Source organism: Echiichthys vipera (assembly GCF_963691815.1).
Source record: "Echiichthys vipera genome assembly, chromosome: 18".
Classification (NCBI taxonomy): domain Eukaryota; kingdom Metazoa; phylum Chordata; class Actinopteri; order Perciformes; family Trachinidae; genus Echiichthys; species Echiichthys vipera.
In genome coordinates, this window is record NC_139843.1 from 4312706 (window position 1) to 4328613 (window position 15908).

The 15908-nt window shown below is 45.1% G+C and overlaps 1 protein-coding gene across 1 annotated transcript in view; it reads left to right on the forward strand.

The window, feature by feature from the left end:
• myo1d (myosin 1D) overlaps positions 1–11622 on the forward strand; it is a 108998-nt gene extending 97376 nt beyond the window's left edge. Inside the window, exon 22 of the mRNA XM_083932761.1 lies at positions 6036–11622. Coding sequence (XP_083788887.1) covers positions 6036–6192 — 157 coding nt within the window. The 3' untranslated portion in view covers positions 6193–11622. The remainder of the gene's footprint in view (positions 1–6035) is intronic.
• Positions 11623–15908: the final 4286 nt, after the last annotated feature.

A 15908-nucleotide genomic window follows, 5' to 3' on the forward strand; every position in this document is an offset into this window, starting at 1 on the left:
TGAGAAGAAGGCAACATTACTTAATGCAGAACTGATCTACATTGGAGACTTATTAACCCTGACTTTCACTTTCACATTTAATGTTTGCACTCTTGAGATGTCCCTCCATCCTTCTTTTAATACGGAGCGAAAGCACCTGTGTCATAACTGTATCTCAAACCAACACACCCACCATGACATCCAAACTGCTGGAGCTCTGCCTCTCTCTTTGCATTTTCTCTATTATTCATACACCACATCTGCAGTCGCAGTACGAGCAAAGCTGTAAGTTGAGAGCTGTGATGCGCTAATTAAAGAACTGCACCCAGAAAAGCCTCTTAGGCAGTTTTCACACTTTAAACTGGGGCAGATGAGGCCAGTACGGTTTCATCTCCATACTGGAGAGGCTCCCTCGTATCACTGTCTCTCTCTCTCTCACTCTCTTTGTGAGGACCAGGACTATGAGATTTCAGATTTAGGTTCACTGCGCTGTAGGTCTGTTGCTCCTTTCTGCTCTTGTGTGCATCTTTACGTTTCCTCTCCCGTGTGAACGCAGCACACAGGAGCATGTGAGGCGTGTGATGCAGCCATGTGAGACACAGAAAGGGTGTGACTGTGAGAGGAAGGGAGATGCTGCGTCAGGCCTGGAGTATCATGCAAATTAATGTTGAGTGGGCAGCTACGAAGGAAATATTAGAATGTCTAATGGAGCACAGCCGTCTTTGAAACAAACCGTCTCAGTACTGTTAACGTTGTTTAAAAGAGTGTTTGTGATCCTGCGGTGGCTGAAGAAACGCGGAGATGTTGCTGTAATGTGCACAAACGTGGCTCTCCATGCATCATAAAGGCAGCAGGCTTCTGTCTGCAGTGTGTGCTCCCTCAGTCCTTCCCCATGGTGCCTGACCTTCACACATACACACGTGTGAAAAAATTCTTTCTTGATCTCAGTGTGGTCTCACAAGCTTAATTATTGATGCGAGTACACTGTAAGAAAGTGGCATCACTTGGTCAGGGTTGTTGTTTGGAGGCTCTGAGTCTCCGACAGCTCAACAGCACGGGTTCATCTCCTGCTTTCACCTGCATGGACCAGCTGGAGTGCAGGGGCCTGTGGACGTCTCATGTAGATCCACAGTCCATTCCTTCAGAGTGGACGGTAGATTTGTTGTGTTCCTGCGTACTCTTGGCATAGCGTCTGCTCTATCCGTCTCAGTCTTGCTCTGCCGAGTGCCTTCCTTTTCCACTGATACACACATATTTGCTTCCTACATTAGTCTCCTTCTTAATCGATTAAATAGGATTATGCCAAGAATAGAAATTACATCTCTAGTTACAAGACCGATAAGAGAGAGAGCCAGACACTGAGGTGCTGTTGATGCTGAAGCACAAAATAGGATAACGTCATGATGATGTCACCAGACGCTCTCTGACCACATGTTAATATAAAGGGCGCTCTCTCAAAACTTCGTACCGTGCCCAGTGCTTTAGGGTCACATTACTTGAAATGATCTGGGCCGCGGCTCGATTGCTTCTTACATATACGTCATCACGCCTCGGAGATTCATTTTGTCCGACTGTTTTTGAACATTTCATCTGCAGTAAACACTCCGCCTCAGCATCAAACCACCGCAAACCGTTCTGTGGCATCTTTTTAAATGTCCGTCGTATATACAGACATATATGAATAGACATCAGGACCGTCGTCAATGCTCACCATCGTGCTCACCGTCGTGTTCACCCTCGCTCGTACACGTGTGCATGCTTGTGCCCATACATTTACAAAAGCCCACCTCTCACACCTCTCACACCCGGGCCGTGGCCGACAAGTGTGCCGTGCCCGGGCGCGGAACAGTTGTACTCACACTGGTCAAACGAACTAGACTTTAGCTGTGAAGCTTGCTTGGGCACGGTACGACCAGTGCGAGTGCGCCCTAAGTCAGGCTTTGTTTTTAGACATCTCCGAGCTTTAGTAGTCGCTCAGTGATTTTTGTAAGAGCAGGAAAGAGTTTAGAAACAATATTCCTTCCTCTGTTTCAGCTCCTTCAGTAGCTTCTGAAATGGCTCCGTCATCAAAGTTAGAAATGCGGAAAGATTCCCACTTTGATGCCTCCTCAAAGTCCAGAGTCTTTACAGCAAATCAGCTTTGCACAGTGTCCCCTCCCATCCTCCCCTCACCCTCCACCTGCAGCTCTCATATATTTTTCAGCAGCAGAGAGCTTGGGGGAGAGCCAGGTACACTATTAGAGGGATGACTCAGAAGTGGGGACTGGATGGCTTCACAGACTGGAGGTAATCCTGGCTCCTCGACCTGAAAATAGCCCGGCTCGTCTTGTCCTTCTTCTCCTCCACCGCTCTCACACCACAGCACTTTTCTTCACGCTGATACCTTTCAGCTCCCCGACTTTTTGGGGAATATTCTGTCCTGTAAATCCTTTTCTAAAGATTAATCTGTATGCCTTTTTCACCACCTTTTAGCTCTTCCTTGAACCATGCGCTCTATGTGTGTTATCAGTGTTTGTCACCACCATAGACATGAGGCAGCATGGCTCTACTCTCCCTGCTGGTTGGCCCAGTAGCTTGTTATTATGTAGTGGTAAGCTAACTGGTAAGACGCTCAGACCACGGCGCTGTAAGATGATGTAGAATGAAGAGCGACATGGAAGTAGGGATTAATATAAAGCCCAAAAGTCTGCATGAGGAGGAAGAAAACACCCATGAGAAAGGATTTAACTAACGGCAGGAACATAGGTCACGTGACAAACAGTTATGGAGTCAAAGGGGGGTAAAGGGGAGTAAAATGAACCACTCTGCACTACCATATTTCCTGAAATAGTGGCCGAGGCCTTTATTAACCTCAACTACAAAAGCTGACAGGCCTTTGTTTGAAGCTGGCTTGTATTACAGGCATTATAAGTGGTCATATTATAGTACGCAGATCTGTTTCAAATGAAAAACACTTGAGAGCACGTCAGAAAAACCATTCTTCACACCCCAACATGTGCGTTTGGTAGATAAAAAACTGATAATGACCATTCGAAACATGTGCTTGAGCGTCCTCAACTTTTATTTCCACTCCCGTTTCTCTTCACCCTCTTCCTCCGTCCTTGTAAATAACGAGGAGGTGCTTTTGGGAGCAAGTGAGTCTGGACTCGCATGGGCATGAAGGGCAAACTCACACAAAGGGAACTGGGGGCAGGGAGAGGGTAAAACATTGATTTTCCAGTCGGAGAGAGAGAGAGAGACCATCCAGTAAGGGGCTAAGTCTGCCCTCGGGGGGCTTTGCCTGTTTCGGTCCAGCTCCTGATGAGGGAAAAGGTCAGCCAGTGACCTTAAGACTCATCTGATCGTGTTTTTGTGCTCACAGATGAATTCTGTTGGTTTTTATCACAATGCCAGAGTGTTTATTCAGAGGCAAACTTTGGCACTGACGGGGCAGAAATTTGTAATGTTTGGTGTATCCAATGGAAGCTTTAAGAGTGTGTGTGTGTGTGCGTGTGTTTGTGTGCGTGCGTGCCCTTCACGAGGAGCACAGCGCACCATCCCCTCTGGCATTTTCAGTGAGATGGAGAAGTAACAGGATGCTCAGGGAAAGAGACATATCACTACACACACACACTACCATCGGCTGGCTGGCAGCCATGACAGATGGGGGAGTTCAGTTCACAGGGGGGTTGCCATGGAAACCAGCATCAGTGCTACCCTGAGTTTCTCCTCTCCGATACAGAGAGGCACACTCTTCTGCAGAGGAGTGCAGCGTGGGCAGCTTGTTGTTTATGACTTAGTGTTGTTGTTGCGCAACATGTCGGTGTCGTCGGGTTCAAGTCTTGATTCCTAATTTTAGGATTTAAGGGAGAGAGAGAGCGACGACTTTGTGTGTGAACCCAGCTGTGATTGCAGTAAATGGATTTGTTTACAGGGTGACAAAGGTGGCCCCGATGGGTAAACTGTGAAAGTGTGTCACGACGAGCACTTGACTGCACAGAGAGGTGTGTGTGCGTGTGTGTGTGCGTGTGTATGTGTGTCCACCCCTCCTTCTCTGAGCTCCTTAACATTTACATTACGTCTCACTGGCTCTCAGACCAGAGAGCAATTATCACATTCATCCTCTCATAACCCCTTCACATTAACATCACATTACATCGTCCTCTCTCTCTCTCTCTCTCAGGACAGCAGCTTCACAGTTCAGGCCCTTTTCTCCTCGCTCTTCGATTCACGCCATCGATCCTGTTTAAGAGCAAACGAGGCAAAGCCCTCCGTCCGCCCAGAAAGGGAAGAACTACATGTGACAGCCACTAAAAGCCAATCCAGCCCCGGCAACCCCATATGGATCATTACTTCAGCTGCACTCCTGCTTCATTTCTTCCCTGTTATTAATCTTCATTTTCTTAGTGTGTGATGAAACAGGCACACAGACATGATCTCAGTACGTACGGCAGTATTATCCTGCACATGTACTGCAAAATGAAGCCAAAATATCCTGTAACGAGCACCGCTATTTTGTAATTCTGCAACCAGAGTCTGAGCAGTATGGATCAGGCGGTATTGAAGCCCCGACCATACGCCAGCAGAAACAGTCAATCACAGCGGTCACTCATGACGATTCACCCCATTTATTTAACTCATTAAAACCTCAGAAAAGGAACAAACATCAGCGTTATAAAAACTCAAAAATGACAAAAAACATCTTTGGGAGATGTATTTGAAGTGCACCAACTGGGGTTATACTGCAGCCGGCCACCAGGGGGCGATAGGTGTTTTGGCTTCAGTCCTCTGGGAACCGTCAGGTCATCCATCTTCCATAACTAACAGCATCATACTCTCCTACATACATCTAACTGAAACAGAAGAGTCTCTGTCTGTCTGTCTGTCTGTCTGTCTGTCCGTCCTTCGAAGGGAATGCAGTGTCGAGTGTGAAGTTGTCTGGATGAGCAGTTCACCAGAAAGCTGCTTAACAACTGTACTCTCTCATGATAGTATATGTAAGAGATGTCTCTAAACTCTATTTAGATGCTTCTTGAAGCTTAAATGTTTCTAACTGTGCCACTGGGCCGGTGCACGCCTTGTTTTCAGAAGGCTGTAAACCAATCAGCACCTTCCTGCTCGATGAAACTGTCCTTTTTTAAAGGAATAGTTGCTATAATACCGCTCTCATGGCCGTAAGATGATATGAAGCTAAAGTGGGCTACAGCTGGTATTTCAGTGTGTGAGATTGAGATGCATATTCAATTAACAGCTACCTACACAGACTTTTCCACTTATGTTGACCTGGTTCGACCTCTTTTAAGGACTCATGTGGGCAGACAGGGTTTGATTGACAGCTCCCTCACTCCCCTGCTGCTGTGACTGCACCTGTCAGGGCAGGAGCATTTCTCTGTGTCACTGGCCGTGCTCCAAAAGCCTGAGTGGCACCTTGTCAGTTCCACTCCGTTACATATCAGCGCACAGAGCACCACATATTGTACATGGACTAACTGGATCATTACGATACAGCCTTATAAACACATCTCTCACATTGGCTGCAGTGGCTGAATCCAACTGGTAAAATTAGGTTAAATGTACAGTTTCTGCAGCATCTCATCTGCTGTTTGATTATGGGTCCGGATCAGTGGATGACTTACCCTCTCGGTCCCTTGTAAACAGTGTGTATTGGCATGTGTGTAAGAGTTTGCGTGAGTGAGAATGACAGAGTTTATTCAAAGGTACAGTTGTGTGTGTCTTTGTGTGTGAGAGAGAGTTTGACTGTGCATATAAAAGTGCATACAGCAGCAGTGCGTGTGGGGATGAATGTGGTGTGTTTGTGATATTATGATGTCATGTGTGAGAGTAAGTGTGATTTATGGCCTGAATAACCTCTCATACTGTTGCTCCCTCACACTCAAGGGTCACTAATGGATCTGCATATTTTATTCCTGTGCATTAAACTATGAATGAATGCCATGTGAAGCCCCCAAGGCGAGGACTGAGTAAATGCTCATTTCCTGATTATAATTTTTTCTATGCTTTTACAAACATGTGAACCTTTTCCACTCATCTATCCAACTTCTGTTGTCTCTCCGCAGTGAGAAGAGGAAGCTGCAGGTGAACATCACGAGTCCCATCCAGTGCAGCATGAGCGGCAGGAAGTGCACGGTCATCGTCGAGGCCAAGATCAACCAATCGCAGCCGGATTTCACCAAGAGCCGATCTGGTTACATCCTGGCTGTTCCCGGCAACTAAAATGGGCCAAATGAGAAACGGAGAGAGAGAGAGAGAGAGAGAGAGAGAGAGAGAGAGAGAGAGAGGTGGCAGCTGATTTGAAAACCAGGCCGGGATGACGACGATGAGTCACTTCTGATTCCCTTCTTTCTGCCAGAGCTGACGGTAATGTGACGATTCAGATAGCAGCTCTGTAGGAGGATTGCGGTAATTGAATCCTCAATATGCAAAGCCAAATTTAACCTGTTCTGTATTTTCTTTATGCAATGTCACTTTGAATAGGAAGTGTACAATACGCCCACATCCAAGACGCTATTACCTGAACAGGTTGGTTCTTTTTTTTAAATGCACTACAGGAGAATCCACCAAAGTCTTTCTTTGTAAAAACCCAAATTTCAAATGATTTGCTTTGTGCAATATTGACTTAATCGCAGATAGAATAATGTGGTAGTCAAGGTAAGACGAGATTAACTGTATCTGACCTGATGCAGCATAAAAAAGGAAAGAAAATCCAAAGGCTTTGCAGGAGTTTATAATCCGTGCATCTCCCTGTGGAGGAGAAACCCTCAAACGTATCTTTATGTACCACTCTAATTTTCACATTGATTATCTGCTTTGAAATAGAAGAAAACACTTTTTTTGTGATCTGTATTCTAAGGGATACTAATAACAATGTTAATGACTTACCTGGCTGCATGGTAAATGAAAAGAAATCCACTTTTTGAGTTGATCCAATATTTACGATCACACGCGGGAACAGAAATGTGATTCGGCAGCTCAGTCGGTGTCCGTCTGTCCGTCTGTCTGTCAGATACGAGTTGTTGAGCCGGATGTGTTGAGCATATCCCGAACATCGCACGTGCTACATGCAAAGTGTTAAAAAAATCTATTAATTTAAATCCTGCTTCTTATACTCTCTACTGCAATGAGTGTACTTTTACAATACTCCAATACTGCATATATATATATAAAATATACTGTATATACTATATTAAAGGTTAGAATATACTCTGTGACAGTACTTATACTGCATTTAGTATAGAAAAACTCTCTATAACTGAAATAACAGAAGGCAAATACGAAGATGATAACCAAAGAGGTATTTTGAGTTCATATTCTCCCTAAAATGTCAGACCGGCCAGTACTGTATAATCCCACGTCAACTCCAGTCCCTGAACATGCTCTCATTTGCTGTGTGTGTGCGTGTGTGTGTGCGCGTGCGTGTGTGTGAGCTCCTTTTAGCTCTCCTCTTCTTGGCTGTGAGACTGAGAGCGTGGCTGGTGGCCACTGTGAGGGAGTAAAGACGGAGAGGTGTGAAGACTGCAATCAGACAGCTGTCCTAGTTTCCCTCCCTGTCTAGTTCTGCTGCGTTCACACCAAATGTGAGGCGAGCACAAGGGCAATGCAAAGACGCGAAGAGACGCAAATGTGCACCGTGTGATGACAGAAACACATATACTTGCTTCGAACTACACATGATGGCTGCATTGCATATCATGCATGTTTGTAGACTTTACCACTACGTGTGTGCAAGATGTCATTCTCACATGAACAGTCGGGGAAGTGCAGAGAAACACACCCGTCATTGTCAGGAGGTGCGTGATGTCAGGGGCTACATACCATCTATGCTGGTGCCGCTGTCCCTTTATCTGCCATGATCTCAGAATAGAGCACTGACCCGGAAGTTGGCATCCCGTCTGGTTGCCTCGATCTGTGGCGAACTAAAGTTTATGATATTTACGCGTTTTGTTCAGCAAGATAATCTCTACAAATGAACGCCGCTTTTGTGATTTTTGAAGAATAAATGCGGTCGCCAGGAGTAAAAAGATAAGAAGTTCTCACCCACAGGCTTCCAACTGATTTCACTTGGGAGGCGTGATGATGGAGCCTTTATTAAGACACGTATGTAAGCTTCAAAATTCATTCAGTCATTCATCAGTACTAACTGATTTTATGTCATAGAACAAAACCTTTAAATCTCTTCATCTTGTTTTAACCATTGACCTTATTTAAGGCATCAAGCTAAAGTCATGGAAATGTACTGTGAGACGAGGGAAACTGGGGAAAATGCCAACTTTCCAGGTTTTAGGACTCTATATTTCTATCTAGCTATATATACATATATAAAAGCAACCTCCTGTGTATCGCCATGCTAATCTGGAAGTTCTCGATGGTCTAGGAGTTAGATAGCAAGTACATCTCCAGTCCACTTTGCATTAGGTGTGAACATGGCAGGAATGACTTTGTCGTTCGGACACTTTGATTTTCGCCTGCTCTCGCTAAACTCACTGTTCTTCAGCCAGATTACACGTCTTAAATCATCAGCACTTAAACACTCAGACATTTCTCTGTGCTGTTTCTCCCAAGCTGTCAGCGTCAGTGTTGAATGTTTTCACTGTTTCCATCCTTCGGTACGTGTTAGCACATTAAAGTATGTTCTTTTTCCAGCCGTCGTAAAGAAATGTGTGGCAGCGCAAAGTATCCCTGCGACAGATTGAATACATACGGCGTTTGTTGTGTAAAGATGTGTCTGCTGCTCTATAACCAACCTAGTTATTGTAAAGTTGAAACTTTGGTCTTGACCAAACGCCCAAACAAACAAACAGGACCTTCAGTTCTTACGGATTACAACTTTAACATACTTATTTAAACTCAAACCCCAGTCTTTTCCTAAACATAACAGAGTGGTTTTGTTCCCTAAACCTTACTCTGTATGTTGAATAATGACACCAAAGGGGCCTGACCACGTGTCTGTGGCGTGTTGAGGATGAGACATGTTGCCTCTTTGCGTAGAACATCCTCATTGATGTTTTTGTTTGTTTAATGCTGAAACAAACTGTGCTTTTGCTAAAATATGCTCGATATCAAAGTCTTCACAGTGACTCATGTGACAGTAAATGTCACAAGAAGCAGAACTGTCTCATGTCTCTCTCCGCAGAGACTCTGCTGCTGTCTCTGAGTTAAAGCCTGAGTAAAGAACAGTGACTGTGGGCTGAGGAAGGACGGCCCAGGGTCATGAATCGCAGCTCCCTCGTCGCCCGGCCTAGTTTCCACTCTTGTCGACTTTACTTCAACAGGAAGGAGAGGGGGAAAAAAACGTGTTAGCAATCACTTTAGCCACGGTAGCACAGCTCTCTAACTGTGTCTGAGCCGGTCGTTTACCTTAATTAGTTTGTCTGTTGAAGAAGAAGCAGATCTCCGTTCTACCTCGCATCTTTGTGGAGGCCGACCTCGATGAGACGCTTTGATGCAGGAAAGAGTTGTGTGAGGGAAACTGGTGCATTCATAGAGTGGATTAAGGAAGTGACATTGGTAGCTTTAATAGATGGATGTGTGTGTGTGTGTGTGTGAGATAACACTGCAGCTCTCCATATCCTACAGCATGGTAGTCTCCCACAGGGCTTCTTCTTCTCCTCCTCTCTGCTCTGCTATTCACCGCTCATCATTAGGATGGACTCCGTGTCACTTCTCACTTCAGTGCTTCTCTCTTTGCTTTCTTTAGGCAAAAAGAGAGAGAGGGGGGGTGGAAATGTAAACCCTCGCTCGGCCTTTTCTTCTTCTTTCGATTCCTCTCTCCAGCTCTTCCTCTGTCAAATCACTTCGCTCCTCGCCCACTCGGGCTGACAACCATCCTGCAGGGCAGTCAAGGTTTTCCTATTTTTTTTTTTCGTTTGTTTCTTCTTTCTGTCTCCATCCTGTTCCCGGGAGGCGTGGAGAAAAATAGAGAAAACTACACCTGAAACAACATATGTGGGATAATAGGAGCATCTTCAGCAACAACAACAACAAAATGAGACAAAGCTGAGTAAATTCACTCAAAATTAGAATACTGTGGATCCAAAAAGCCTTTAAAGGAGTAGAATAGTGTAATCCTCCATCTTTATTATTGTCAACCAATCATTCATTCATTCATTCATCTTCAGCCTCTTGTCCCTGTCGGGGTCACGGGGGTGCTGAAGCCGATCCCAGCTGACATCGGGCGTGAGGCGGGGTCCACCCTGGACAGGACGCCAGTCTATCACAGGACACATAGAGACGAACAGAGACACACAACCATTCACACCTACGGGTGATTTAGAGTCATCAATGAACCGAACACCTGCACGTCTTTGGACTGTGGGAGGAAACCGGAGAACCCGGAGAAAACCCACGCACCGTGTCGCCCTTTTGTCAACCAATCCCATGAAAAGCGTAAAACATATTCTCAGCAACAGGAGTGTAACGTCACCGTTAATATTAGACACCAAAACAACTTGGTTAAGGTTAGAGAGAATGTCCTGGTTTGGGGTAAAATAAGAACTTCTGTGTCACAAACACTAGCCCACAGGTCAAAGTCCTGTGCTTTTACGCCAGTCATAATTCCACGGATCATAGACCGCATATTAAGATGGACAGAAGTGAAGCCCAAAATATTACAGATATGGGCGGCGCCATTTTGTAATTATGGAGCCAGATTCTGTGCAGCAGGGATCAGGCGATAGAGTCACGTCATTGAAGCATCATTAACATTAAACGTATCAGAAAAACAAACACTTGGAAAAACATCAGCGTATTAAAATCTACGCACATCAACAGAAACCGTCTTTGGGAAAAGGTATTTGAGTATTTGACTGGCCACCAGGGGGCGATCCATCCAGATGTTTGGCTTCACTTTGGGGGAGCTGTCGAGGCGTCCATCTTTAAATACAATCTGTGCTACGGACGCTGAAAGTTGCCGCCTTAATGGAGGAACGGGGCTACATAAATACGTGTAATTACAGTGAATTTCTTTTTATAAGTACGTAGGAACAGTGTTCGTCCGTCTCTCCGATACTTTCTGACTTCCTGACTTTGATGTACTCAGCAGCACGCTCACCGGTTCATACTGAAGGTGTAACTCTTTGAAAACATCTCACAAATCAAAATAGGTTCCTAAAACAGCTGCTTACTGTTTGTTTATAAAGCAGATAGTGCATTTGTCAGGGACTATTTTCAGCAGCAGATTAATCCACATTTGCTCTATGAGTATTTGATGCAGCAGGTCGTGTGTGTGTGTGTGTGTGTGTGGGATCAGGCTTTGACACACACGTTAATGATTTGTTTTTGGTGTTCAAACCCAATCAGCAAAGATGACTACGCTTTACCACGGGTGTGCAAATCACAGGCTTTTTCTAATGACTTCTAATCATTAATCGGCATCAAAGAACGTCAGACATGAATGTTAACACTAGGAGACTTGTGCCATTGTGTTCTTCCCTTCTCTCTGTCTATTGTCAAACCCATCCGTGTCAGCCAAAGGGTAACAAATTCCATTTTCTCTTTCCATAATTTATTCCATACGCTTCAATGGCTTTCAGTAAAAACCTGTATGTATGCACTGTTCATTCCGTATGTGCCTTATTTTATATCAAGCTCATATTTTGCGTATTTGTGATGACGTAAATATTCTGCCGTATCTGTATCGAGTCTAAAGGGAACTTCATTGTTGTTCATGTATTCTGTATAAATGCATTCATCCACGATGTTCCACAATAAAAAATAATCATTTTATTAATAAATTTATTTGCATCCATGCAGCTGTTGGTTGTTTTGTGATGTGATGAGAGGAACCTGTTGGTAGTCATCGGTCCGGAGCCAGGACTGATGTTCCCCGGGGCCGGCCGTACTCTAAAGTGTGACGTGGTAATAGCCGGGCCGAGCTCGTCGTTAATCCACCCACTAACAGCTGTTTCACCAGGGGACGTCGAGGCGGGTAAAAAAAAACTGCAGTTGGCATGACAACGCCGCTTCCCTGTGCCACTGTGTCAGCAGGGCTTCTAATCCACTGGGTGATGGATGACTATCTGCTGAAGAGTGGGATGACTCTGTTTTTCCCCCCGGAGCGCAGTGACTAAGTATACAGCAGTGACTGACCTGCTGGTTAAATGCATGAGAGTTAATGGACAGACGGTGTACTGACCCAAAATAATCTGTGTGTGTGCCCGTGTGTGTCTGTGTGTGTGTGTGTGTGTGTGTGGTATATTTGCAGATACTTCATGGAAACACAGATGTTGATTTTTAAAGATGATCTGGCAGCACTTTAAATTATAAATACATTACTTTTGTCTTTATTCACAGCTAACAACACACACACACACCAACATCAGACACTTCTATGACACCACACATACCTTTATGGGGCGCTTCACATTACCTTTACCCATGGATGGATTACTGACCGGGGCAGGGGCCCATTAAGTCAGGGGCCCTGACGAAATGACCGTAAATTGACACAAAACGACTACATGGAGACAAAAAATTATTAGAAATGTATGTAAAATAACCACAGTCGGTGTATCGCCTACAGTAGATGGGGGTTAGCACGCTGCCAGTCTGGAGAGTTACAACGCAGAAGCTAAGAAATGTGCTGCTGTGAAGGGGGCAGCAGCTAAGAACGTATATGTTCACTTTAAGTGTAAATATTTACAATATTTCCACCGCTCTACCTTGCTGCCACACACTCTTTCCTCCAGTTTCCACAGAAGCTTCCTCTCTCTCTCTTAGCTGTTGAGTCGACTTCTGTAGAAGCTCTTCCTCTGTGTACTCTGGGATCTTCTTGTCTCCACAGTGAACTTTGAAGGTTACTAAAGTTTGCTACAGCTTCCTGTCTGTTTCTCTAAACTAGCAGGGTGCTAACTGTCCTTTAGATAATGCTACACGTCTGCAAGATGTCATACTCACATAGGGTAGTTCCCTCTTTTAAGAAGCCGAACTATCCCTTTAACTTTGAGAACAAGAAATCATGTTCCTTTGGGGTCTTTCATGTTTCTATTCTTATGTCCAATGCAAATGTCATTTTCCGTGGGGAGTGATCTGGGGTGCGGTGATGTACGCTTTGAGGTGTGGGAATGTGGAGGTGGCATCAAACCCCTAACCCTACGATTAAGGTGGATCGAGGTGCTCTTGAGCGAAGCAAGTGGGCCGTTAAAGTGTCAAAACAGATCAGATTGTGACTGTACTGGCCAGCTTCCAGGTGTGAAATGATGGTCTTTGTTAAATCTGTGGAAGGTACTTTATTTTTGCTGGTCAAAAAATCTGTAATAATCTTTCATCGTGTTGTAATTCAAGTGTTCTGAGAGAAAACGAGACTCCTGCGCCTCCTCTTGGCTCTGTTTTCATGGTTTAAAGCATCTAGCTGTGACAGGAGACTTTGGACAGAGGTCATTTCAGAGAGAGAGAGAGAGCGTTCCCATTGGCTCAGGACAGAGAGTGGAGAGGGCGAGCTCTGACTCTGCTTCGCTCTTCAGCTACTGCGACTTTAAATGTCACATGCTGTGTTTGAAAAGTGCAGGTTTATGTTGAACGAGTGCTCCTCTGTCCTCAGCACGAGGCCCAAAAAGACAAGTGGGCGCCTTGAACGATCAGTGCATTTTATTTAGTATGCCCCACCTCCCCTGACCCATGTGAACCCTGTGACCCCCCCCCCCCCCCCCCCAACATCCCCTCACCGGTCCAGGCCAATGAGCAGGCGGCTCCTCTCCTCCTCCTTCTGGCTCTCGTTCTTCAGGTCGGCAAACACCTGAGTGAAGTAGTGCGGGTCGGAGTTGATCTGGAGCATCTTTGCACTCATCAGGTTGATGATGGAGAGGCAGCGGTCCCAGAAGGTCTCCTTGGAGCTCTCCACCAAGAAGGGCTTCAGAGGGTAGGAGATCTCGTTGCCCGTGTTTTTTCGCTCTTCAACCACTGCAGCTTTTAAATGTCACATGCTGTGTTTGAAAAGTGCAGGTTTATATTTAACCAGTGCTCCTCGTCCTCAGCACGAGGCACAAAAAGACAAGTGGGCGCCTTGAACGATCAGTGCATTTTATTTTTCCATCACAGTACAAAAATAAATGAAAATAAGCAGAAACTAACTGAAAAAAAAGTTTCAATTACAGTAACAGCTTTTTTGTCTTTTTCCAAAAAAGAACATTTTTATTGGACAGCGTGGACGCGCCTCCCTCGCCCCCACCGAGAGGAGAAACCGAGGCCCGGCCCTGGTGGGGTTTGGTGTACGCTCCACGTCCATAACAAAACAACATGTCACACATTCCTCTGTACAAATAAAACGCCGCCATTCACTCAAACACACACGCACACACACACACACAGTCGCGCACACATGCAGCCACCAAAAGCCTCCCCTCGTTGAACCTCTTCACCACTGTTTCGTTTTATTTATCTACAAAGTACGCAACAAGATACAGAAAAGAATTTGACAGAAGTCTTTTTTTTAACTATCGCTTGAGTCTTTTTTCACATTTTATAAGCTTTTGAAAGTATTTTCTCAAACAACTACTCGATGCAAAGTGGAGAGAAGAAATGGCACATTTCGAGTGAGTGGAGGAGGGAGAGAGAGAAGATCCAGGGTCTCTTCTTCTGAGGCCCCTTCGTCCCGACGCCCTGCTCTTTCCTGCTGAAACAGAAGCTCATCCGAAGTGCGTGTCCCTTTTATTCTGCCAGTTCAAACACTCCAAATCAACTTTCTCTCACTGGACACAGGTCGTCACCATCGTTTTCCCTAAAAACAGCAGCGGAGAAGCCTTTTCCATTCTCTGGGAACGACTTTAGAGCATGACCGAGGCCTTTTCGTACCCGTCCGTTATGTCAGATTTCCCAGAACACTGCTGAAGGAAGAGATATTGACATTTCAGGATGGAAATACTGAAGCTTCTCCAGTGACCGCAGTCATCTTGGAGTTGGAAACTGTCCTTCAACGTAAAAAATATTGTTCTGCATGCTTCCTTTTTGTGGTTGTCATGTCGCTGCCCTCTGCACACAGCGTGTCACTTAAGTGAAGGTGGTTTCTGTGATTGAAAGTGTGTTTGTCCTCACAGACGTCGCCTTGTCTCATCTCCTACAGCCTCTAGACGAATGCGACGTCACCTCACGCTTTGATTTACGCAGAGGGGACGCTGATGGGTCATCCCGAAGGTAAGCTGTGCTTTTTCCGCAGCGATCCTGAACGAGTGAAGTAGTCGATTCCCCTGGAAAGGTGTGTGTGTGTGTGTGTGCTTTCTTTGTCTGATATGTGGGACAGCGGCAGGTCGGGTCAGCTCCTCACGCACGCCAGTGTCGCAGGACAGAAAAGGTGTGTTTTAAGGGCGTTTCCTAAAGGACGGTGATGTGTTGTTTTGTCAAGGTGTCTTTCTTGACGTCACTTTGGCAACGGTCAGATTAAACGAGGTTTTTTTTTTTTAATTAGGTATTCGTCAATAAAGTCCTGCAACATTCATTTGCATAAACCCGATCAATCTTCATTCCCACCAAAGATAAGCACGCCCGCTCCTCGTGTCCTCAAGTCTCTCATCAGGATCTTTCATTTACATTGGATGTGCCTAAATAAATACGTAAATGGCAATAAATTAGGTGTCAGTAAGTAGATAGTAGTAGATGAAAATCCATCCCATCATTCAACAGCCGGACAAACGGTGCAGTGTTTCAGAGTGTTCTCAGACCTGTGGGATGTTCATCAAAGATATGGCACTGTTCTTTTTTTTTTTTTTAAACATTTTCTACGCTGAATCATGAGCACAAAATCATACGTCATTCCCAAAAGATCGACAAAAAGTACAAAAAGAATTTCCCTGGTAAACAAATTGGCCTATTTTAGCAAGCATAGCTAAATAAACTAGTGTCACACTTTGTTCACAGCATTCTCTAATGCAGATGCAGTTGGTTTACAAATCAAGTAAAAAGTAATATTTGTTCCTTTTCTCCCGGAAACTCTGTAAAATCGC